The sequence below is a fragment of the Macaca nemestrina genome, chromosome 5 (assembly GCF_043159975.1).
Source record: "Macaca nemestrina isolate mMacNem1 chromosome 5, mMacNem.hap1, whole genome shotgun sequence".
NCBI classification, from domain to species: domain Eukaryota; kingdom Metazoa; phylum Chordata; class Mammalia; order Primates; family Cercopithecidae; genus Macaca; species Macaca nemestrina.
In genome coordinates this window covers 136,078,890-136,104,870 of record NC_092129.1, presented here as the reverse complement: position 1 = coordinate 136,104,870, position 25,981 = coordinate 136,078,890, and the positions used below count along the sequence as shown (strand labels likewise).

The following is a 25,981-nucleotide window of genomic DNA, read 5'->3' as shown; positions in this document are numbered from 1 at the left end:
GCCAGAGCAATCAGGCAAGAGAAAGAAATAAAAGGCATCCAAACAGGAAGAGAAGAAATCAAACTCTCTCTCTTCACAAATGATATGATTCTATACCTAGAAAACCCCAGTCTGTCCCAAATCTCCTAAAGCTGATAAATAACTTCAGTAAAGTTTCAGAATACAAAATCAATGTGCAAAAATCAGTGGTATTTCTATACACCAACAACGCCCAAGCTGAGAGCCAAATCAAGAATGCACTCCCATTCACAACAGCCACACACATAAAATACCTAGGAACACAGCTAACCAGGGAGGTAAAATATATTTAAATTCAGAATTTAAAAACACTGAGGAAAGAAATCAGAGATGACACAAACAAATGGGGAAAGCGTTCCATGCTCATGGAAAGGAAGAAGCAATATTGTTAAAATGGTCATACTGCCCAGAGCAATTTAAATATTCAATGCTATTCCTATCAAACTACCAATGTCATTTTTCACAGAATTAGAAAAAAACGATTCTAAAATCCAAATGGAACCAAAAAAAGAGCCCAAATTGCCAGAGTAATCCTAAGCAAAAAGAACAAAGCCAGGGACATCACGTTACCTGACTTCAAACCATACTACAAGGCTACAGTAACCCAAACAGCATGATACCGGTACAAAAACAGACATATAGACCAATGGAACAGGTTAGAAAATCCAGGAATAAAGCTGCACACCTAAAAACATCAGATCAAATAAGTAAGCAATAAAAATAAGCAACGGGGAAAGGACTCCCTGTTCAATAAATGGTGCTGGGATAAACCAGCTAGCCATATGTAGAAGGTTGAAACTGGACTCCTTCTTTCACTGCATACAAAAATCAACTCAGGATGAATAAAGACTTAAATGTAAGACCTGAAACTATAATGACTCTAAAAGAAAATCTAGGAAATACCATTCTGGAGATAGGCCTTGGCAAGGATTTCATGATAAAGTCTCCAAAAGCCATTGCAACAAAAACGAAAATAGACAAGTGGGACCTAATTAAACTGAAAAGCTTCTGCACAGTAAGAGAAACTATCAACAGAGTAAAGAGACAATCTACAGAATGGGAGAAAATATTTGGCATATGCATCTGACAAAGGTCTAATATCCAGAATCTATAAGGAACTTAAATCAACAAGCAAAACACAAACAACCCCATTTAACGAATGGGCAAAGAATATGAACAGACATTTCTCAAAAGAAGAAATACACGTGGAAAACAAGCATATAAAAAACTGTGCAACATCACCAATCATTAAAGGAATGCAAATCAAAACCACAATGAGATAACGTCTCACATCAGCCAGAATGGTTATTATCAAAAAGTCAAAAAATGACAGATGCTGGTGAGGTTAAGGAGAAAAGGCAATGCTTATACATTGCTGATGGGAATGTAAGACAGTTCAGCCACTATAAAAAGCAGTTTGGAGATTTCTCAAAGAACTTAGAACTACCATTCGACTCAGCAATCCCATTACACCCAAAGGAATATAAATGATTATACCAAAAATACACATGAACTCATACATTCATTGCAACACTATTCACAATAGCAAAGATATGAAATCAACCTAGATGCCCGTTAACAGTGGACTAGATTTAAAATTATGTGGGGCCCGGTGCAGTCGCTTATGCCTGTAATCCCAGCACTTTAGGAAGTCAAGGTGGGAGGATCACTTGAGCTCAGGAGTTCAAGATCAGCCCAGGAAATAGAGTGAGAACTTGTCTCTACTAAATTTGTTTTAAAAATTAGCTGGCCACTATGGCATATGCCTGTAGGGCCAGTGACTCAGGAGGCTGAGGTGAGAGGATGCTTGAGCACAGGAGGTTGAAGCTACAGTGAGCTATGATCATGGCAGTGCACTTCAGCCTGGGCAACAGGGTCTGTCTCAAAAAAAAAAAAAAAAAAAAAAAAAAGGGGGGGGGGAAGAGAGAGAGAGAGAGAAAAGAAAAGAAAAAGAAAGTATGGTACATAATAACACCATGAAATACTATGCAGCTATAAAATAGAATGAAATCCTGCCCTTTGCAGCAACATGGATGCAGTTGAAGACCATTATCCTAAATGAATTAATACAGGAACAGAAAACCAAATACAGTATGTTCTCATTGTAAGTGGGAACTAAACGTGGAATATACATGGACACAAAGAGAGCCTCGTTGAGGGTGGAGCGTGGGAAGAGGGTGAGGTTCAAAAAACTACGTATTGGGCACTGTGCTTACTACCTGGGTGACAAATCATTTGTACATCAAACTACAGAGACACTCAATCTAGCCATGTAACAAACCTGCACATGCACCCCTTGAACCCAAAATAAAAGTTGAAAAAGAAAAAAAGATCACTCTTGAATTGCTGCTTCTGTTCTTGACATACTTATATCTTAGCTTCATAATGAAGTATCAAAATGAAATGGCCAGGAAAATAATGACAGCAATTTTGCCAATGGTTTCTATGCTCCTTTGAGTGACTTGTTGCTCCTTTGCAAAAAGGTGGGAAGACAGAAGCATGGCTAAAAATCAATAAGGATTCTGATAACCTGGCTCAGAGTCTTAGAATTAGCCACATTCACCTTTCCTACCCTCATTCCTAACCCTCTTTTATATACTCTCCAGGATCTGTGCACACTCTTGTGAAAACATTAGGAAACAATTATACAAGTAAATACAGTTCCTTTAATTATATTTAACAACTAGAGTTGAGGGAATGCATTTGTTTATGGAACAAATTCCTCAGAATAGATTGGATTTTTAAATTGTCATTAAATCCATGGGGATTTAAATTTTCTCATTCCTTAAAAGCAATCAGCTATTTCTAAGTATAAAAGGCAGAAAGCTACTAATAACACTTCTCAAATACAAGAGTGTGCAGATACTTACTATATAAGGCACAGCTTTTAAAATGGCATTATCTTTAACATAAATATATAGAAAAAAAAAGTGCTCAGAGCATCAAAAGTCCCAAATATATGATTGCCTTGCTATCACTAACATATGCGTACATTATATTCCTATGAGCACTTAATTTGTTTTCTTGCCTTGAAATTTGATGCTGCTGAATCTTAGGAAGCTGAGCTTTCTTTTATGTTGTTTACTGATTATTCTCATCTAGTCCAAAAGCCTTTTCTAATTGTCCTTCCTCCAAATTCTTATGGCAGTTGTTACATATCTGAGTCTTCTGGCATTTGTCATGTGCCATCTTAAGCTGTTAAGTAGGGCTTGTTTTTCATATTGCTGTCTCATTTCCCCAACCACATTATAACCAATTCAGAAATGTTATGAGTCTTTGACTCTTCCCAGTTTTTAATAAAGTGACTTGGGTAAGAATATAACATCGTCAAGGAAAGGGGCTCCATCTGATTTGTTTTCCATGATAACTGCTAGAACCCTATCCTGATACATAGCACACACTCAGTAAATAGTTATCGAATAAAAGAATAATTGTATTAATACTAGATGCTTCAGAGATGTTTGGTTAAAAACAGTACTACTAAATTACTATTAGATGGTCCTCTGATTTTAATTAATTTTCCAATAGATGTGTGATTTTTCATTAGGAATTCAAGACAAGTCCATGACTTTGTGGCCTAGGACTCCCCAGAATACATGAAAGACCCAAACACACACAAATAGTAAAAATCACACTTTCTATTCCTGAGGAATCCATGCTTCATTTTCACTTCTCAAGTATTGCAGCCTTCCTCTTATTACACCCTCTTCTTATCCAAGCATGCCTTTATAAGCAGATTAATCTTGCCAAAGATCAGGGCTGTTGTTTTATACCGGAGTTTAAGCCTATCAATTTGCACAATGACATAGCCAACCAGGCAGTCTCCTGCGGGAATCAGAACCAAGGAAAATCAAGCTTGTTGGTTTTGGTGTGTGTTCCAGGGGACAGGTATAGCAAGCATATCCCTAAGATCATCAACTCTCAGAGATGCTCACTCAAAGGAGTTGTCCTCTACACTGAAAGTCCTCCGTCTTATTCCTCCATTTAAATAGTATAGTTTAATGTGACACTGTCCACTATAATGAGACTCTTCACTTTACAAGCTACAATTTCTGAACAAGTCTGGTGGTTCATGCTGCTCTTTCCTGTTTGTTTTTCCGAAACAAAACAAAACAAAAACAAATCACCAGACTTCTCCAGTAGTAGAATTACTAGAAAGATTTTCTTCCATGTGCTACAAGGAAGTGCCTAGCAGTGGGATCCTGCTCCAAACCTACTTTCAGAACCCCCACGAATAGGAACAGGAACCACAGTTCTTCCATACTGATTTTTAGTTGTTATCCCATGGCAGCACCGAGTACTTATTGAGTTAAATCAGCACAACCTTCTGTGTTTACTTGTGAGAGGGGTTCTTATACCACCTCAGCGGTTTGAACTCCAACAAGTGACAGCTGCAAGGCCGTAAGAGTGTGTGTTCATGACAAACTTTGATCATCAGCCATATTATGGGCAACTTTCTCTGACTCACTGAGTATTTGGTGCATGAGAAAATAAATTGGCTCCTGGAATGCAAATCCAGAATGAGTGCAATTTTCTGGGGATTACAACTAAGGATTTGTGCGATTAAATTTCTAGTGCAAAAAAAATCTATCTTGGTATACATTGTACAAATGAAGTCATTTGCTTTCCTGGGCAATTTTCTATTTTATTTCTCTTTAGAAACAAAACATTTCATGAATTGGCTGTTTAAAATAATTAATAAATGATAAGAAAAAATTAATGACATTTTAAAACAGAAACAGTAGAAAACTAAACTTAATGAGGTTTCTTAAATAGGTCACATGTATTCAACATTTATATTTAACTGGTAGATTTTGGTTAAGTGATATATATTTTGACATACTCGACTTTCAAAGGAAAACTTAAGATCTTGCTCCCAGACTCTCTCTTGTTTCTGATTTCTCTATTTCTACCACCTCTACTAGACACCTGGATTTAAAGCCACAGTCCACCTCAAAGCCTTCTTCTCACCTGACCCACACTTCTAATCATCTTCCAAATCTGGTAGATTCTACTACTCCTTGTCTCACACATAGAATATTAGCATAACCATATAACCTAAGTCACGCTTCACACAAATCCATTCTGCCCAAAACCTTTTAGTTTTTTATTAGTGCCATGTGAGCTGCAAATAAACTCATACATCAGGTATTACGGGGCCTTTTCAATTGGGCCAGTGTACCTTTTCAGTCTTACTTCTCACCACTGCAATCTGGTCCCAGTAACAGTAAAACCATAAGGCCTTAAGCCACACGCCTCTGTGCTTAGTAACCATTTGCTCATTCTGTTGTCTCAAGCTAAAAGATCTTCCACCACTTTCCCCAGGAAATCTTCTGAGATCATCTTATCCAGACGTATCTTTCTCTTGAAGCTCAGTGTGATGCTTTGGCATCTCTCAACCAGAAATCCTTGCAGTTATTTATTAATTCAATGTCCACTTTGCCCCTACTAAGTTGTTTCTCATGTGGGTTGAGAACATGTCTTACTCATGCCCAAAGCCCCTGTGGTACCCAGAACACTGCCTTGCACAGAGTAAGAGCTCAGCGCACTCTAAAAATATGTAGTTTATGTCTAAAGAAGATACTATTGATTGAGTTGCGGCGTCATGGTTCCCTTTACTATACCAATTACTTTCCAACTCAAAAAGAATGTCTGTTAGCTTCAAAAACCATCATAGAAGGTAGTAAAAGCCCGTCTTGGAAACAGTAGTCAGTAGGTAATCCTTGATAGTTGGCCCATACTATATACTCCATTGCAAGAGATTTCAGTCGTTGGTTTAAAATACTGCTAGCTCCAGGTCAAGGATGATTATAATAAATTCTTTAGTTGCTATTGGTATATATATACACACACCTATATATAGGTATATATAAATAAAATACAAATAAAGCAAATTAATACCAATATATAGGTGTGTGTGTATGTGTGTATGTGTGTATATATATATATAGTAATATAAAGACACCTGAAGAAAAGTAGCATCTATTGTTTTTAGAAGAGCTATTCTTAGGACGTTGACACTTGGTATGTGACAAAAACAAGAAATTTGTTATTGGCTTAAGAACTGCTTCTCTAAAGTGAAAATAATACAAGAGGCAGGATGAGTATGATGGGTTTTTGTTGCTAACATTGTTGTGTGTTATATGATGTCCCTAAAGTAACTGACACTCAATTACAATGTTCAACTTTGGAGTTTTATGGTTGGCATCTCAGTATATGATGGGTATTCAGCTCTAAACAATGGAACCCTCAACTAAAACTGACTTGAAAAGTAAGGACACTTATTATCTAACATAACAGAAAGTAGACAAGTTCCTCAAAACTGATGAATTCAGCAACAAAATAATATTACCGAGATTTCAGGGATTCAGACTTCTAATATATTTCTGCTCTGCCATCTACAGACTGCACCATCATATAGCTTATTCCTCTTGAACTTGCTGCTAGTAACATCTGAGGCTGCATGCTTCCTTGTTCATATCCAGTGGGACAGGATGAACGGGGCCTCATCCTGGAGAAGTCTCTCCTTTCACTCTGATTGGCCAGTTTAGCTCAACTCCTACCTCAGGACAAGTAGCTCAGCAAAACGCCAGGTACCCATTTGCTTAGGCTTAGGTTTCTAGAATAATGTCTAAAATGAGGATAGAATTTCCATGATTGGCTAAGACTAATTAATACTATTTTAGGGCAAGCGTAAATTACTACAATCATACTGATACACTAAATACATGAAAAACAGAAGGATGGAATGGATACTGTGGAGCAAGTAATGACTGCAAATATGGGCTCGCATTACTGTTCAAATAATGAAGATGACTGACTTCAAGAAACTACAATTTTTCAACTATAAAAATTTAATGGATTTTTACATTCATTGAGTGAGATTTTGTCATAAACAGGTACTGACGTTTCCCCTATAGAATCATCCCCAATGAAGAAATGGGATATATTTAATGTAGATTGTAAATTCTATTAAGTCAGGGACCATGTTGGTCTTCCTCAGTGCTCCCTGAAGCTTAGCAGAGGGCCTGGCACAGATGAGATGTTCAAAAGCCTTTTCTTCTTGAACAGATAAAGATAATAATAACTTTCATTAAACAATGGACACTTGCATTAGAACAGGGTATCGCACTGTGGAGGAGCACTGAGTGCCAGATTAATTTAACTACATAAGGTATCAAAAGAAAGTTTCACAAACCAACACCATAGACCAAAACCATCTAGTAATCTCCTGCTATGCTCCAAGTCAAAGACGTTCTGTAACCCTAGCAAATATCCATGACAATGTTGTAGTACAAGAAACATAATTCTATCTTTGTTTTTAAAGAAGGTAGTACTCAAATCACTTCCAATTATGTTTGTACGAAAGCTGACAATTTGAACCATAAATGCTGCTTTGATGCGGCATCTGGCAAGTATAAACATCTCTTCTCATGAGATCCTCTATTAGAAGCCACTTTAGATATTCCCACAGAGACACTGCACAGGACCACAGGTCAACCAGACAAATGTGTTCTTCTGGATTTCCCTATAGTTTAAATACACACACACACACACACACACACACACACACAAGTTTTCTCCCTCTGAGCCATCATCTTTCTGCAGACTTTCTGGATAAATGTGGCCCAGCTGTCTCACTGACCTTCCAGGACACTGGAACTTCCCGCTTCCAAATGCCACGAAGCAGTCCAAGAAAGAGTGCTTCTCTAAATTTGCCTTTTTCCAACGTTCCTGTGGGAAGAAAACATTTTTTTTTTCTAAATCAGCCTTATATAAATAAGCTTAACTTTATTTCTCTAGGCTAAAAATGACCTTGTACAGCTAATCCTTGCATATAAAGTTGCAGGGTTGTTGGTAATTTTTTCCACCCTGTTATTAATATTAGACACAATTGTGTTTTTGGAACATGAACTTATAAATAAAAAGGTTTTAAAAAAATTCTGTTAAGTGGTAAATGTAAATGATAAGGTAAATCAACCACAGAATTGACCTAAGAAAAGGAAGAATATTTATAATAAGGTCTCAGGCTCCGTCATAAAATTGCTGTTGGTAATAAATTTAGTAATAAGACACTGACATCCCTGCCTGTTGGAAAAAGCTTGGGATGCAGAATGAATGCATCTAGATGCCATTTTTGACAGTTTTACCTAAAGGCAGAGAACAGACTAAATGACCTCTTAACATTCCGTTCAGTCCTGTAACTTTCCAATTCTAAGAAACAGCAGATCACAGTTTTATTTTGCTTTATTTGTATTTTTTGTACTCCTTGGAAACCAATGACAGAGGCAATTGCCTAAAGAACATGAAATAAGTCTTCTATCAAAAATAGTCTTATTTACTTGAACATGCCCTTCTGGTTTGATGTAAAATTTATTTTAAAGTTAGAGAAGTTTATTACAAAAACTTTTCTAACTGATTTGTAAATGTCGCATTGTCTATATTGCAAATCTGTTCTATACTTTCTAGTCAACTTTGTTCTTAGTTACAAGAGAAATATGGGTGCTTAATTACATAGTCCTAATTTATGAATTTACACTCCTGAAATAAAAAGAAATTAAAATTAAATAATAATATATACTGAAAGAGATAACTTACAGGTTTGAACAATTCAGGCTCAGGAAAATACTTTGGATTTCTATGTAGCCAAAACGGAGACAACATCAACAAGTCACCAGAAGGAATGATGTAATTCTATAACAGAAAAATCAGCTCCAAATCATTTTTTGGAAATATGCTTTAAAGAGAGTTTTGGCCACTAAAATTAATGCTACAATTATATTATGGTGAAGATACACATTTTATAATTGACTGTGAGAAAATTTATTTTTAATATCTATATAATTATATAATATCTAACACTAAATATAAAATCTAATAATATAGTATCTATATAATTCTGATTTCCATATACATATATTTGGTTACATAGAGGGAATTATATAATTCTGATTTACATGTACATATATTCAGTTACATAAAAGGAAATACTAGCTAAATGTCAAAAGTTTTGAAACTAGTATAAGTCCATTCTAATGTAGCTTTTGATGTTTGATATTAGGGTTTGTGGCCAGAGTTCTCAAAGACAGAAACTATGGTGGAGCCTCAGGTTATGGAACAGAAAAATCGGACTGTGAGACAGGGACAATGGCCACGCTAGCACTGAGAAGAGGGGCCAAGGATGTCCTGTTCTTGTGGATACTGATGACAGTGTTAGGGCAGGGCAGTGAACTTTTCTTTTGTCAGTCCAGCATCAGTTATTAGGACAGAAAAAAATGAAAAACAACTGGTTAGGAAGACACAGGAGAAGGCAAGTGTTATATATTTTTTGGTCGGGTTTGTGTTTGGGGTCACAGTGCTTGTGGGAATGAGGATAAGCAACGTGTTTCCTCAGGCAGTCTACATTATCCTTCCTGATTTATATGACAACAGGTTTTCATGATCTATAAACTGTACAAAGAACTAAAACCCATTTCACAAAATCTCCCTATCATCACCACGTTCAGGAACCACAGGACAAAGAGATCTCCCAAGTTTTATAATTGCTAGATAGCTACCAACTTTACTAAGGTGAAGAGATTTTATTAGGTAATTCCCACTGCCCATCATCATAAGCCACACCTATTTAACCTTGTATAATTTTGAAATGTCCTCAAGATATTTGCAAAACACTTACTTTAGGTTTACTTCTCCGAGGCATAAACACCTTACAATTAAAAATACGTCTTCTGCTGGGTCTGGTGGCTCATGCCTGTAATCCTAGCACTTTGGGAGGCCTAGGTGGGAGGATCCTTTGAGCTCAGGAGTTTGAGACCAGCCTAGGCAACATAGGAAGGCCTCGTCTCTACAAAAATAACCCTAAAAATATTAGCTGGGAATGATGGTACACCTATAGTCTCAGCTACCTGGGTGGGTGAGACAGGAGGATTGCTTGAGCCCAGGAGGTTGAGGGCAGAGCGAGCTATGATTGTGTCACTATACTCCAGCCTGGGAGACAGAGTGAGATGCTGTCTCGAAGAAAAATAAAAATATGTCTTTTACTTGTAGCTGTGAGTGGAATATGGGGTAGGGATGTCATCATTTTTTTAACCCAGGAGAACCCCTGTTGGCTCTAGTGGGAGCTGAGTATTGCTTGAGATTTGGCCATTTCAGAACCAGGAGAGCTGGAAAGACTCAAATCCAAGACTGGAAAGAGAGTGAAGCTTTTGCAGGCACCCTCTTATCATTTTAAAATAGAGAAACTTGTGAGATCCCAATCCTGTCTGTTTGTTTTACTTCTGTTGGAACTGAGGCTAGAGAGGTCATGACTGACTCTGGAATCAGCCACAGAGGGCCGTGATGTGTATCTGAGAGCAGGGTTGGGGGCAGCACAGGGACAGACCTTCAGTCAGGACAACCACAGCCCTTCCCCTTCCCACCGCAAAGTCCTCTTCAGTTGCTGTTGACCCGTGCTCATGACTTGGAGGCTGCTGACTGTTGCAGCCTACAAAGCAGGTTAGCAAAGGGAGGAGAACTTCATACAGGTCCTCAGTAGCAGAATTACCACTAGCAACAGGGAGGAGACAAGAAAGAGGTTCCTGTTGCAGCAGCAGCAACTGTCAGACTGATAAATAGCATGAAGGAATGCTGGAGCTGGTTCGATCAAGAAACCCTCTGAGCAAGCAGACATCATCACACCCAGCCTAAACAGTCCCTATCTTTACTTACATGACAGATGAAGCGAAAGATCTAGAGGGAGACAAGACAGTCGCAGAAGGAGAACACAGATCACTAGCAAAGGGAAGCTACAACTTCTGTGTGTGGCAAGAACTGCATCTCTCAGGTAGACGGAATTGAGCCTGGCCACCGCACCTCACCTGGATGGTGTGAGGCCAAAACAAGCTTCATCTGCTAATCTAGAAGTGGGGTTTTCTTTAAAAAAGGAAGAGAAGGTAGGACTCTGTGTTGTAATTCAAGAAAGGTGCTCAGAGCTAAGTGGGTGCCACCAGGAATGTATAATCTTAAAAAGAAAGGAAGAGTCCAGAGGCAACATATCTATAGCAGGAGGTCTGAAGCACACAGCCTTTTCTCCTAGCTTTTAATCAGAGACTTGGCTGGTGTTTGTGCCAAAAAAATAAAATTAAATTAAATAAACAAAATAAGTATTTTTTAAATTAAAGAGTATATTCTTTCGTATGATAAAAACTGACATCTACAAAAAGTTTGGAAAATTCTGAAAAGTAGAAAAACTAAAAAGGAAAATCCAGAGTTCTGACACCTCAAGACAGTAATTAATTAGTTAGACTTCTTTCCAGTATGCTTACTTAGTAGTAATAGGAGATTTTTTGTTGTTGTTAAACATAGTTTTGATCCTCCTGAATAACCAATTTAATCTTTCTTAACTCACTTAACTTCATAACATGTTTTCCCTTTTTATTGTATATTCATGGTGAATATTTCTTCCTCCAATGACTGTTTAATCTTCCATTGGGTAGATTAAACAATAATTAATGTAATCATTGCCTACTTTTTTTTCTATGGTAAATAGTGCCACCATAAGCACTTTCTTCCACACAGCATTTTTTCACACAGATTCTGTTAACACAGATGTTCACATGACACAGGACATGATATTTTAAGGCTATAAATGCACGTTATTCAACTGTTTCCTCAAATTTTGTAGCAATACATATTTCTTTTTTTTTTTTTTTTTTTGAGACGGAATCTCTCTCTGCCGCCCAGGCTGGAGTGCCATGGCCGGATCTCGGCTTACTGCAAGCTCCGCCTCCCGGGATCACGCCATTCTCCTGCCTCAGCCTCCCGAGTAGCTGGGACTATAGGCGCCCGCCACCACGCCTGGCTAGTTTTTTGTGTTTTTAGTAGAGATGGAGTTTCACCGTGTTAGCCGGGATGGTCTCGATCTCCTGACCTCGTGATCCGCCCACTTCGGCCTCCCAAAGTGCTGGGATTACAGGCGTGAGCCACCGCGCCCGGCCGCAATACATATTTCTAACTATAATTTATGAGAATGTAAGTTTCAGTACCCTTTTATCTGTAATCTGACATTTTTAATGGTTGTTTTAGGTTTACATTTTTATGTTTTTACATTTACATTTTTATGTTTATGTTGAGAGTTTTTCCATTTATTTTATCCTATAAATTCTTATGTTCTGTCCTGATTAACCTATGTGGCACTCACTTACTGACTTTTGTCAGTTCTTTAAATATTAAAATTATTTATAGTTGTGTTGTATATTGATGTTTGCATTATATTCACATTTGAGTTACAATTTTAAAAAATGAGACATTAAATTTTGATATGGTACATTCGAATCTGTTTATCCTCTTTGTGGTTTCATTGATTAATCTTAAAATCAGGCAGCCTTCTTCTTTTTATAAAATAAATACAGTTAATGTTTTAGAAAACCATGCTGTTATGTTAGCATGTAAGAGGTTTTTGTTATTTTTAAATGAATCACCAAATTAATATTTTAACAACTTCTCAGTTTAAATTTGAAATATAGCTAATATTGACAGATTTAAAATAGACATAGACAAAAATTCTTTGGGATCTTCAATAATTCTGAAGAGTGTGATGGGATCGTGAAACCAAAAAGTTTGAGAACTTCTACTTTAGAAGTTTAAAAAAAAAACACTTTGTCAGTCATCCCAAACCACATATTAACTTCTTCTCTTTACACTGATTTATAAAAAGAGTCACTTATCCTATATTAAATTCTTACGTATAAGGGAGCTAATTTCTTTGTTATCTTTCCAGTTTTTTCTATTGATCTGAACATCTGGTCTGACACCACGATCATAACATTTTAATTCTTTTAGCTTTATAACAGGTTTTAATACCTGTAAAGGATAATTAATATTTCTCAATTACTCATCTTTTCCAATACGTTTTTAAATTACTCTTTTCTGGATATTCTTGAAGATAAACTTTTCTACCAAACATATAAAACCTTGAAAAGAGAATACAGGTAGAAGTTTCAGAGTTTTAGAAAGGTAGCATAATAAAGAGAAAGAAAGAATGCAGTAAATCCAAGAAAGTAGAGAGTGTTTGTCCATTTCAATTCATTCCATTTCCAGGAAAGGGCACACAGGCAAAAATAAACAAAGAGAGCCTGTTCAAACTACCTTAGGGAAGGGTAGTGGGAGAATACTTCTAGTATGCATAGAAAGGAACTTTGACCAGTTGCCCAATAGAGGAGGAAATATGAGCCTCTGTCATTACTCAACATAGATAAGCCCGTGTGAAATGTGTTTTAAAATACAAATTTCTGCGAACATTATCATTAAACTTCAGTTCAGCAAAAACATTCCGCCTGTTTTCGAAAACATATGAATCTTGAAAGAACCACATTGTATGAATTTATACTAAGGAAATAATTAGTAATTATACAACGATTTAGCTAAAAGAATGTTCATCTTCACACTGTTTATAGAGGTGAAAAATTGGAAGCCACATACATATTCAAGAACAGGGACTGGTTTAAAAATGTATACTATATCCATATATTAGATGACTTTGCTACCAATTCAAAATTGTGTAGATGTGTTTTATTAATACAGAAAACTTTTCAGCTGGGCGTGTTGGCTTATGCCTGTAATCCCAGTACTTTGGGAGGCCACGGTGGGCAGATCACCTGAGGTCAGGAGTTCAAGACTAGCCTGACCAACATGGGGAAATCCTGGCTTTATTTAAAATACAAAAATCAACTGGGCATGATGGCACACTCCTGTAATCTCACTACTTGGGAGGTTGAGGTAGGAGAATTGCTTGAACCTGGGAGGCGGTGGTTGCAGTGAGCCAAGATCATGTCCCTGCACTCCAGCATGGGCAACAGAGTGAGACTCCATCTCAAAAAAAAAAAAAAAAAAAAAAAGAAAGAACACCTCTCATAATCTGTTATTTAATAAAATAAAAGCAGGTTACAAAACAATTAGCATAGTACAATTCCAGTTGAATTTCTTTAAATGCATACACCACATGAAAAACATCTGAAATTATAATACCAATATGAACACAGCAATTATCTCTGGCTTAAGGGATTTAAGCAATTTTTAATTTATTCATTTAACTTCTTTTTATGGTCCTGTCCCATTCTGCTACCTTTTCTTGTTATGGTCTCCTTTTTCCCCACGGTACAAATACCATGTTTTACCTATTTAATAAGAAGAAAAAGTTGTGCCAGTTATTATTTCTAAAGATAAAGTCTCAACTTTGCAGGGAGAACTTTATAGTGATTAGGTTAGGCCTTCTTAGAGGAAAAACTGTGTGTTTATTTATAGAAGAAACAGTAAGTAGAAGAAAAATTTCACCTTTTACAAATACTAAAAAAATGCTGTGAAAAATAATGAAAGAAAGTCCTAGAACATGCCCAGAAGATGGCAGCCTGTGCATGTTTCTGGGGTTGCCCTCCCATTGAGATAGTCATGACCAGATGCTAAGGCTTGTAAAAAGCCTGGATATATTTAAGCCTCATGTTCTCTAAAAGAAAGCATGGATGTAAAGAGGTAGAGGTAATAGATTATTAATTTTTAAATAATTTCTTGAATTGTTTTAGATATCTATCCTTTTTTATTAAAAATAATATATATTGTGAAATTCCAAGTTGTTGGTGCTATAAAATAGTTCAGACTTGTAACAGGATTATATGCAGTGAATCGTAAGTGTGTTTATGCCTTGTGGCTAGTAATCTACTACTATAATTCAATGTTAATTATTTAAAATGAATGTATATGGGCCGGGCGCGGTGGCTCAAGCCTGTAATCCCAGCACTTTGGGAGGCCGAGACGGGCGGATCACGAGGTCAGGAGATTGAGACCATCCTGGCTAACACGGCGAAACCCCGTCTCTACTAAAAACACAAAAAATTAGCCGGGCGAGGTGGCGGCGCCTGTGGTCCCAGCTACTCGGGAGGCTGAGGCAGGAGAATGGCGGGAACCCGGGAGGCGGAGCTTGCAGTGAGCTGAGATCTGGCCACTGCACTCCAGCCTGGGTGACAGAGCGAGACTCCGTCTCAAAAAAAAAAAAAAAAAAAAAAAAAAATGAATGTATATGTACAAAGACATAAACAATTACCACATTAACATAACCACAAAGTAAAACAATCTAAATTCTGAAGAGTCAAAAATCAATAAATATTTATGCTATCAAGAAAATGGACTATTATGTGACCACTGAAATAAATGTGAGAACTCTCAGATGCATAAAAAGTGAAGAATTAGTGTTAAAAAATTTTAATGACAGATTTACACTGTGCTGAAACTTTGGTTTCTATATTAATGTCATACAAACAGAATATTAGATAGTTGCGGTAGTACATTTAAGAGGTTGTGCGGATGGGGGACTGTGCATGCAAGAGTATACATCTGTGTGCATGTGTTTGAGCACGGGTATCTCTTGTGGCAAAGCTGTCAAAATAAGTAAAATTACTTTTGAAAAACTATAGGAGGTTAATTGCCCCAACAAAAGTTACAACTCCCTTTATAACATAATCCCGACAAAGATAGGAGGTTAAAAGACCGTAGAAGAGCTACTTGTAGGTTGCAGTGAGCTGAGATTGTGCCACTGCACCCATGCCTGGGTGACAGAGTGAGACCCTGTCTCAAAAAAAATTAAAATAAAATAAAAATATATAAAAATATGAACTGTTGAAATCCCACAAAAACTAAATACTCTAATTTACATAAGATCAATTAGATAAATCATGCCTCCTTTGGAAGCAAAAGTTTCAACTTTTACAAAATGTGGATTTTTATCTGTGTTCTATCACAAAATTTCCTTGGTTTGAGTCCAAGCACTCTCAAGCTGCATATAAAAAAGCAAACAATAGCAGAGGACTGACTAAATGTGATCCATCTGGATAATGCAGGCCCTAAGTCAAATCATTTCAAAAAAAATAATTTGTTATGCCATATTAATTCACAAATATTTAACTGATAAGTCTGCCATGTGCACATACCCTTTCATGGTGCACTTGAGAATTTCCTCCTACTTTGTCCATAGAAAATCCTCTCACCTTCATTCAGCTGCTGGCTCCTAATATAAATTGAGATTATCCAATATATTCCTGTTATCTGTTCCCATATCTGTAATCTGTGGCCTGAAATTGTCTTCCAGCTATGCAAAATAACTTTCTTCGCATACTGAATTCCTTAGCTCATTGGTGCTAAGAAATTCTTGTTGGTTGAATCAGTAGACAAGAGACCATTCAATTCACCTGCCTGATTTAAATAGGATTATATTGATTCTGATACAGAATCAGATGGCCAGAATGATTATTAAAGGGTTATTATGTTTTACATAAAGTACTTGCCATAAGATGAATTTCTATATTAATGTAACATTGCTATACAACTCTTATTAATAACCTGTTCTAGGGTCATTCTGTGCTCAATGGAATTCAAGAAATTATATATTATATGCTATAAAAATTCTAATGACATTTTTACAGAAATAGAAAAAACATATGAAACTACAAAAGACCCTTGAACAAAGAATAAACCTGAATCATCATACTAGTTGACTTCGAAATATACTATAAAGCTACAGTAATCAAAACAGCATGGTACTGCCATAAAACCAGGCACATAGATCAACAGAACAGAATAGAGAGCCCCAGAATAAGTACACACATTATAGTCAATTGAATTTCAACAAAGTTTCCAAGGACATACAATGGAAAATGGACAGTCTTTTCAATAAATGATATTGGGAAAACTGGACATCCACATTTATAAGCATGAAATTAGATCTGTATTTCACTCCATATACAAAAATCAACTGGAATAGATTAAAGACTTGAAAGTAAGATCTGAAACTGTAAACTACCAGAAGAAAACATATGGAAAAAGCCCCCATGACACTGATCTGGGGGGGGGGACAACAATTTTTTGAGAATATGAACCCAAAAGCACAGGTAACCAAAGCAAAAATAGAAAAATAGGATTACATTAAACTAAAAAGCTTGTGTATAGCCAAAGAAACAATCAACAGAATGAAGATACAACCTAATGGGGGAAAATTTTTGCAAGCCATACATCTGAGAAGAGGTTAATATCCAAAATATACAAGAAATTTAAACAACTCAATAGTAAAAAACAAAAACAAAACAAAAACTGATTTTTAAAAATGGGCAAGGAATCTTAATAGACATTTCTCAAAAGAAGGCATACAAATGACCAACAGGTATAAAAACATGCTCAACATTACTAATCATCAAGAAAATATAAATTAAAAACACAAGGATATATCACCTTGCACCTGTAGAATGGCTGTATCAAAAAGATGAAAGATAATTGTGGAAGAGGATGTAGAGAAAAGGGAACACTTGCACACTATTGGTGGGAATGTAAATTAGTACAGCCATATGGTAAACAGTATGAAGGTGCCTCAAAAAAATTAAAAATAGAACTACCATATGATCTAGCAACCCCACTACTGGGTACATATCCAAAGGAAATGAAATCAGTATGTTGAAGATATATCAGCACTCCCATGTTTATTGCAGCACTATTCACAATAGTCAAGATACGGACTCAACCTAAGTATCCATCAATGAATGAATGTATAAATAAAATGTATACATATATAATAGAATACTATTTAACCTTTAAAAAGAAGGAAATGCTCTTATTTGTGACAACGTGAATGAAACTGGAAAACATTTTGTTAAGTGAAACAAGCCAGGAAGAATGACAAACCACAAGTAAGTGTATTTTCACTTATATGTCGAATCTAAAAAAAGTGAGCTCAGAAATAGAGTAGAATGGTAGTTACCAGGGATTGAAGAGTAAAGAAGGGGTGTGGAGGAGGACCTGAGGAGATATGCGTCAAAGGATACAAAACTTCAGTTAGACAGGAGGAGTAAGTTCAAGAGGTCTATTGTATAACATGGTGACTATTCTTAGTAACAACATATTGTTTTCCTGAAAATTGCTAAGAGAATAGATTTTTAGTCTTCTTACACAGAAAACTGATAAGCAAGTGAGGTAATGCATATATTATTTAGTTTGATTTAACCATTCCACAATGTATACATATTTCAAAACCACATGTTGTACAAGACAAATATATAAAATATTTATTTGTCAAGTAAAAATAAATCAAGATATGTCAACCTGAAAAATATATGTGGGCAAAATGTGTACATTTTTTTTGTAGAAGGCTGACTAATTTAAAACCAAACCAAAGCTTACCAAAATTTCAACAGGCTTCACCACTTTTCTAGTAATGACACCAGGAGCTTTTAAACGAATGGTTTCCAAAACACACCATTTAATTAGAAGGAGTTTCTCCAGGTCATCTTCCGACACTTTAATCTTATCTTTGCCTGTAGAAAAAAAATTTTAATGAGAAATAAATAGATAGATTATAGAGGCCAGAAAGTGATTTCATGTAAGCTCATCAACAGAGGTTAGATGTTGCCTCTGACAGCACGTAAAGTGTTCCTATTACTATTACCTATTACAAGTTTAGTTAGTTGCCTATTTTTCTTTATCACTTTCCTCTTGACAAGGTAAAATGAATGGCATAAAAAACTAAGCCAATGTTGATTACTGTAATGTGATGGATTAGTATCCAACTTAGGTTCCCACAGTCTTAAAGCTATCAAGTAGCTAAGATAGTCCCTGTCAGAAAGGTTTTACTCATCTTATTCTTGTCTAAATTCTCATTCCACTTATGTAAAAAGCAATAAAAGACTGACATCAAAAGCAAAGAAAAAGATACGAGAAGGCACCTGGCCTTTTTCTTCTGCCTTTACCCTTTTGAATTGCTTTTTCTTTTTCTTTTCCTGAATCATTCATTTCAAAAAACAATTGGAAAAGGGGCAATGGGGCACAAGTATCTGAGCTGGAAGAATGAAGACGCCCTCTAAACACAGGTGCATCAAACTTTCCTAATGGGATGTGCATACTTTATTTGATCCTTAGACTGAAAGCACCTGCAAAAGGAGGGGGCGGGGTGGATGAGGGGCATCAACCAGCAAATTTTGTACCATCTAAAGTAATGGCAGAAACTTTCAGTCAAATTAGACAGTTTAGTTAACAATATTTCAAGCAAATGTTTGCATTTTGAAAATTACTTGAAATAACTGAGATCTCCATTTGTTTTTGACAGTATTTACTTAAGAAAAGTCAACCATGTTGTCAGTTTAATTAAGTCAACGCATTTCTCTTTTTCACATTTGCTTTCAGACCATCTTGGGAATGAGTGGGTAAGAGTAGAACTAGGGTCTCCAGCCATGTCTCTCTTTATCTCTGGATGAGGCTTGTTCAAAAGCAAGCCCATTCTGCAGGAAAAGGTTTGTTGGGTGCTGCCTGGGAAATCTTTTCTGTCAGTATAGATGGAATTCCTAAGGAGTCAGAAGCAAACACCTTTGGTTAGTGGAGTCTAGGAACCTAGACTCCACCAGGTTCTACTAATGCCCATATGGGTGTCCATGAACTCCATTCAACCTGACATATTGTTAAGTACTATGTAGGGACCAGGAGCTGAGACAGGCTGTACCAGTATTACAATTAAGGCACAGCTCTTGCTTGCAATACACTTAGTCTACTACGAGGTAACAGACAAGCACACAGTTGACTGGAATATCATGCAGGCAAAGAAACTATTATCTGAGGTGTAAAATATTCTAAGGTAGTTAAAAGCAGATAGGGTTCACATCCAACTACATGAAAAAGAAAATATTTTGTGAATATCTTTCTCTAAAACTGCAAATACGATTAGTTCCTTGCATAGAGTAGACCCCAGTAAATATATATTAAATTAGCAAATGGTCCAACTTCAACATAAGGAGATGAATGGGTGAATATTTTAGGCAAAGAGGAAGAACAAAAGTAAGACTGCAGACAGCATGAGTATATTTAGAAAATGTCAAAGGGCCCAGTTTGCCCAGAAGGTGAGACATATGTGATGGAACAGTGAGAGATCCACTAAGGCCATACTATAGATGATCCTAAATGCCATTCTGGAAAATCCAGAGACTAGAGAATTTGGAAACTTCCTGTCTTAGGCTGAGGGAGGGTTAACACCTCAACAGTGAAACAGTGACATACAGCACTATTCTCTGTTAAATTAAGACCTTCTGCTTATTTGCTCAGATCTGAGCAATCTAATATTAAAAGGAGATAGGTACCCTTATGGGATTTTTGTTGTAATCTTTGCAGGCATTGCATAATAAAACTGTTGCTTTTGCTTTTCCATAACAAAGATTGGAAAATAATAAGTATGCCTCCTGCATCTTCACAACTTAAATGCCACAGTTTTTCCAAATTGTGTTCTATGAAATATTTGCAAGATGTCAAATGTATGAAGGAGGAAAAAGGTTCCATGAGCAACCAAATGTGAAAAATGCTACATGTTATTGGTGATTCGCTGGACACACTAGTATATTACAGGCTTTGAGAAATCCTGTAATAAAACAGTTATTTACACTGATATTCCCAAACTTTTTATAACATGGAATCTGTCTTCTACCAGTATCCATACAAGCAAATCATTAGCTACATAAAAGATAACTAGTTATATAAATTAGGATACAGATTATTTCCAAGGCAATCCTCCAAAAAAGCAAACTCTGTTTTTAATGTGTCTGAGGATTACTAGCATGTGGTATAAACTTTCTTGCATATGGTGTAATCTTTGAGTAGTTATTAAGAACTAAAAACATGATTACCAACTGAAAACTGTCTTGATATACCATGGAAAGATAGGGGCACCATAAATGTTACTTACTTTACCTTTCTCCCAAACTATCCCAACATTTTCTAAACTAATTCAGAAAAATAATTTAGAAAAGCCATGGTCGGAATTCTTTATTTGAAAAGTGGCTGAGATTTCGCATATGTAATAGACATCATGGCTAAATCAAATAGGCACTTGCTTATTTGGCATTCACTGAAGAATAAAGTGCTAAGGAAATACAAGAAATTTACGTTTTGGAGATCTTTACCATCAAAAAGACTATAAAATGAAAAATTAAAGAAAGAATAAGTGCTTTGTCTAGACAATGTTAAAATGAGAAATTCTGAGGTTCTAATTTTTGAATTAGTTTATGAATGACACACAAACTTAGAGTGGTGCCCAATATGTACTAAGTGTTCAGTACAAGGTGATGTTGATTTACTTGTTATTTATTATTACCATTAGTATTAATGTGAACTTAATAATGACTCTTTAGAAACCACACCTTCCTATCTAGTTTTACTCCATAGCTAATAAAGTTATTCTTTTTCCTGAAACCTTTATTGGGAGAAAATTTAGAGATTGGCGTATGGGGTTGCATATGCAACACGAATTGGGTGCCAGGTCTGAGGAATTCCTTCCATCACTTGTTCAATAGATATCTGCAGAGACTGAGACCCTATAGGTAGTTTGCAAGTGCTGAGTATGAAGATGTAGGCCATGTCTCTGGCTCTGAATAGTCTGATAGAGAAGACAGAGAACTAAAAGTGGTTAATGCGATAAGTGCTATCACATTAAAGTGTGCAACTCGCTATGGGAGCACAGCGGTGACAGTGACCGGACAGGGGAGGGAGGTGTCAGAGGGGCTTTTCAGAAGAAAAAAATCTGAAGAAAAAAATCAGATACACAAAAATAAAGAGCATGTTCAGATAACAGGAATTCAGTATGAAATAGAATCCAGTGTAGCAAAGGACTAGGTCAATCAACTGTAGATGCAGGTCAGAACAGGCTGTCGCACTGGTTCTTGGTGGGTTGGTAATGGATCCGCCCTCTCTTCCAAGGGTGTTCCACTGAGGTTCCAGTCTGCTCATACCAGATGAATCCAGAGATGACAGGAGGTACCTTTCCTGCTATCCAACTTTTGAATGTGCCCCAAGACTGCCAGGTGTCAGTTCTGGGCCCTCTTCTCTTCTCTACATTATCCTCCTGGGGAACTCAAACAACCCTTTTCAATAAAAAACCATCAGTGGACTAGTGACACCCAAAATAATATTTTTTGCCTTGATCCCTTTTGCGAGCTCCAGATTATTGTTATCCAATTGGTTTCTCATTGGCTTTGTTTGCATGTCTAAAAGGCATCTCAAAACACACACTGGCCTACACAGAATTCTTCACTTGTCCCACTGAAATAAAGCCTTTTCTCCTTTTGTCTTGCCATTGCACAAAATGGCAACAATGTTTGCTAGCTGCTCAAGTTCAAACCTAGAAATCATCCATGATAATTCTGTTTGATACTGTGAAATAATAAACATATATTTGGTCTGTGGTTCCTAGCACAGAGCTCCTAAAACCTTTGCAATTTCTTGAATGATAGGGGAGAGAGGAGCATCTTTTGGTATTCATACATAGTAAGCTCCCTCCCTTTTTTTTCAACATGGAGTCTTGCTCTGTTACCCAGGTTGGAGTGCAATGGAGTGATCTTGGCTCACTGCAACCTCTGACTCCCGGGTTCAAGCAATTCAGCCTCCTGAGTAGCTGGGATTACCGACAAGCACCACCACGCCTGGCTAATTTTTTGTATTTTTAGTAGAAATGGGGTGTCGCCATGTTGACCAGGTTGGTCTTGAAATCCTGACCTCAAGTGATCTGCCTGCCTCAGCCTTCAAAAGTGCTGGGATTACAGATGTGAGCCACCCTGCCCAGCCAATAAGCCCCTTCCAATCACACCTGACTATGCTAACGAAGTGACTCTTGGAAGTCGGGGGGCTAGTTGTCAAAGGAACCAACGATGAGATGAGAGGGCTGGAACTGTCAGCCCCATCCCCCAGGCTCTGGGAAGGGGATATGGGCTGGGGATTGAGCTAGTCACCAATGGAGAATAAATGAATCAATCACGCCTTTGTAATGTAGCTTCCATAAAAACCCTAAATAAAGGGGTTCAAAGAGCTTCTGGGTTGGTGAACACATATGCCAGAGGGTAACACACCCAACTTCAGAGAAAGAAGCTCCTATGTTTGGGATGCTTCCAAACCTTGCCCTATGTGCTTCTTCATCTGGCTATTCATGTGTACACTTTCTAATATCCTTTGCAAGAAACTGGCAATAGGAAGCAAAGTGTTTCCCTGAGTTTTGTGAGCCCTTACAGACAATTATCAAACCCAAAGAGGTGGTTGTGGAAAACCCCCGATTTGTAGACAAGTTGGACAGAAGCGTGGATGACCTGGGGCCACACTAATTTCAATTGGCATCTGCAGTTGGGGAGAGTCTTGTGGGACTGAGCCCCTAACCTATGGGTCTGTGGTAACGTCATGCGGTTAGTGTCAGAATTGAATTAAGTTCTAGGACACCCAGTTGATATCTGAAGAGAACTGGAGAATTGTTTGGTGTGGAAAACCCACACATTTGGTGTCAGAAGTGTTGTGTGTAGAGAAACAGTTTTCCTTTGTCCTTCCTTTCCCTTTTACTTCCTTAACCAATCAGCAAAATTTGTTCTAATTTGCAAACTAAATCCTACTTCCATCCACATGATTCCATCTCCATTGCTACCACTCTTGTCCAAGCCGTGAATATTTCTTACCTGGTCCAGGGTGACAGCCTTCATCATGCTTCCTGTTCCCCCCGGCTCCTCTACAACCCCTTTGTAAATAAGACCAAGTCTGTACTGTCTCAGGACCCACGAATGGCTTCAATACCATTTAGAATTAAATCCAACATTCTCACTTTGGCAGATAAAGCCATATCTATCCCTCTAGTCCCATCTCACACTGAATCCTGGAGGCTATGCGACCTTTGTAAATTATCCAACCTCTCTATGCCTCAATTTGCTTACATATAAAATGGAAATATCGAAAGTATGTGCCCAATAAGGTTGCTGTCAGGATTAAAAACGTTAATATGTGTAAAGCACTTACAACTATAATTGGCATGTGGCAAAATCTCAGGTTACCTGTTGTTGTTGTTATTATTATTATTATTATTATTTAGAGACAGGGTTTCACCATTTTGGCCAGGCTAGTCTCCAACTCCTGACCGCAGGTGATCCTCCCACCTGGGCCTCCCAAAGTGTTGGGATTACTGGCGTGAGCCACCATGCCCGGCCTCAGGTTACTTACTATTATTATTTCCTCTGCCTTTTCCAACTGTTTGAAAGGCTGGATCCCTTTCACCTTTTAGCTCTCAGCTAAAATTTCTCCTCTGCAGAAAACTCTTTCCTGACCACCCCAACTAACATCTCCCTAATCACTATTATGTCATTTTTTTTCCCTTATAGGTCCAATTAACACATAAAATAACCTGGGATCCCCCAAATAGGATGTGATTACATGTATTTCAGAAACGTGTTAGATCTATTCTTCGATGTACATCCAGTATCTAACACAGTGTCCAGCATACAGTAGGTACTCTATATAGTTTTATTGAATAAATGAATGGATGGATGGATGGATGGATAAATGAATGCATGTCTAAAACGGTGGAAGGTGAGGTTAATTAGGAAGCTTTCAATTTGTGTAACAGCAATAGGAGGTATGTAGAGAAGTCAAATTTGAAAGACGTTTCTGAGGGAGAAAGTAAAAATCTTTAAGTAAAAAAGATTTAGTAAAAACCTGATATATACTAGAGCAGTGGTTCTCAAATCTTAAGCATGCGTCAGCATCACGAGGTAGGCTTGTGAAAACACAGATTGCAGGGACCTGAAAGTTTCTGACTCAATAGGTTGGATGTGGGGCCCAAGAATTTGCATTTCTGGAAAATTCCCAGGTGATACTTATGCTCCTGGTCCAGGTACCACACTTTAAGAACCACAGTGCTGGACTGGGCGCGGTAGCTCATGCCTGTAATCCCAGCACTTTGGGAGGCCGAGGCAGGTGGGTCACCTGAAGTCAGGAGTTCAAGACCAGTCTGACCAACACGGAGAAACCCCATCTTTACTAAAAATACAAAATTAGCTGGACGTGGTAGCACATGTGGTGGCACATGCCTGTAATCCCAGCTACTCGGGAGACTGAGGCAGGAGAATCACTTGAACCCAGGAGGTGGAGGTTGTAGTGAGTCGAGATTGCACCACTGCACTCCAGCCTGGGCAACAAGAGCAAAACTCTGTCTCAAAATAAATAAATAAATAAAAGAACCACAATGCTGAATTTAAAGAGGTAGAAGACATCCTTGGATTTTATTATCAGATAGATATATGAATTTTATTATTAGATTTAATTATTAGATATTATTATTAGATATCATCCTTGGATTTTATTATTAGATAATGTTAAATATTCTTAATATTATAGATATTATTATTATTAGGCTTAAAGCAGTTATTATTGCCAATTTTTAAGTTATCTTTTCTATTTTATAAAATGTAGGTAAATATATTTAGTGGGTAAAAATTATGATTTAAATCAGAAATCCTGACTGAATATGACACTGAAAGCCACTAGCTCTTATTAGCATAAAAATATAAAATGGGGGAAAAAAGCCTTATTTCTTCTTCTGAACAATAAAACTAAATAATGTGAGGATCAATTATGATTGAATTTTTATTTGTCCAGGATTTCAGAAATGATTCAAAATTATATCATTTTTACAGCTACAAAAGTCCGGAGCTTACATGCAGCCGCATATATTGAACCCTATTCTCCTTCTCCCCGTATGCAGCCATAACAAAGGGTACGGGTTGGCAAATTTTGGCCAACAGACCAAATCCAGCTCACTGCTTGATTTTGTAAATAAAGTTTTATTGGAAATGTGAAAGAAAAACAAAATCTCAGGACCACAAATTCACCATGCCAAAGGGAAAAACATTAAGCTGGAACTGCCTTTCCTTTTGTTCCTGAGCAAATAGCTACAGATAAGGCCAGATGGAAGGCCAGAGGTCTCCACAGGTAACTACTCTATGTTTATTTATATCAAGTGACCATTTACTGTGGGCTAGATGAATACACAATTGACTACTCCTGTACCCCCTCTTTCACATATAAAATGTGGATTCAGTGAACATTCATCAAAGACCCAAAAGAATGCAATCGCTTGCCCCTTTTATCTACCCTCCTTCCATTTTTTTCC

At 37.1% G+C, this 25,981-nt stretch overlaps 1 protein-coding gene across 3 annotated transcripts in view; it reads right to left on the bottom strand.

Annotated features, from left to right (window-relative positions):
- The window catches only part of CYP39A1 (cytochrome P450 family 39 subfamily A member 1), a 108,286-nt gene that overhangs the window by 32,868 nt on the left and 49,437 nt on the right, over window positions 1-25,981 (bottom strand). For all 3 annotated transcript variants that reach the window (XM_011756921.3, XM_011756920.3, XM_071096954.1), the window contains 3 exons: window positions 18,211-18,344; window positions 8,617-8,712; window positions 7,664-7,752 (listed from right to left, as the gene is read on the bottom strand). In XM_011756921.3, coding sequence (XP_011755223.2) covers window positions 7,664-7,752; window positions 8,617-8,712; window positions 18,211-18,344 — 319 coding nt within the window. The remainder of the gene's footprint in view (window positions 1-7,663; window positions 7,753-8,616; window positions 8,713-18,210; window positions 18,345-25,981) is intronic.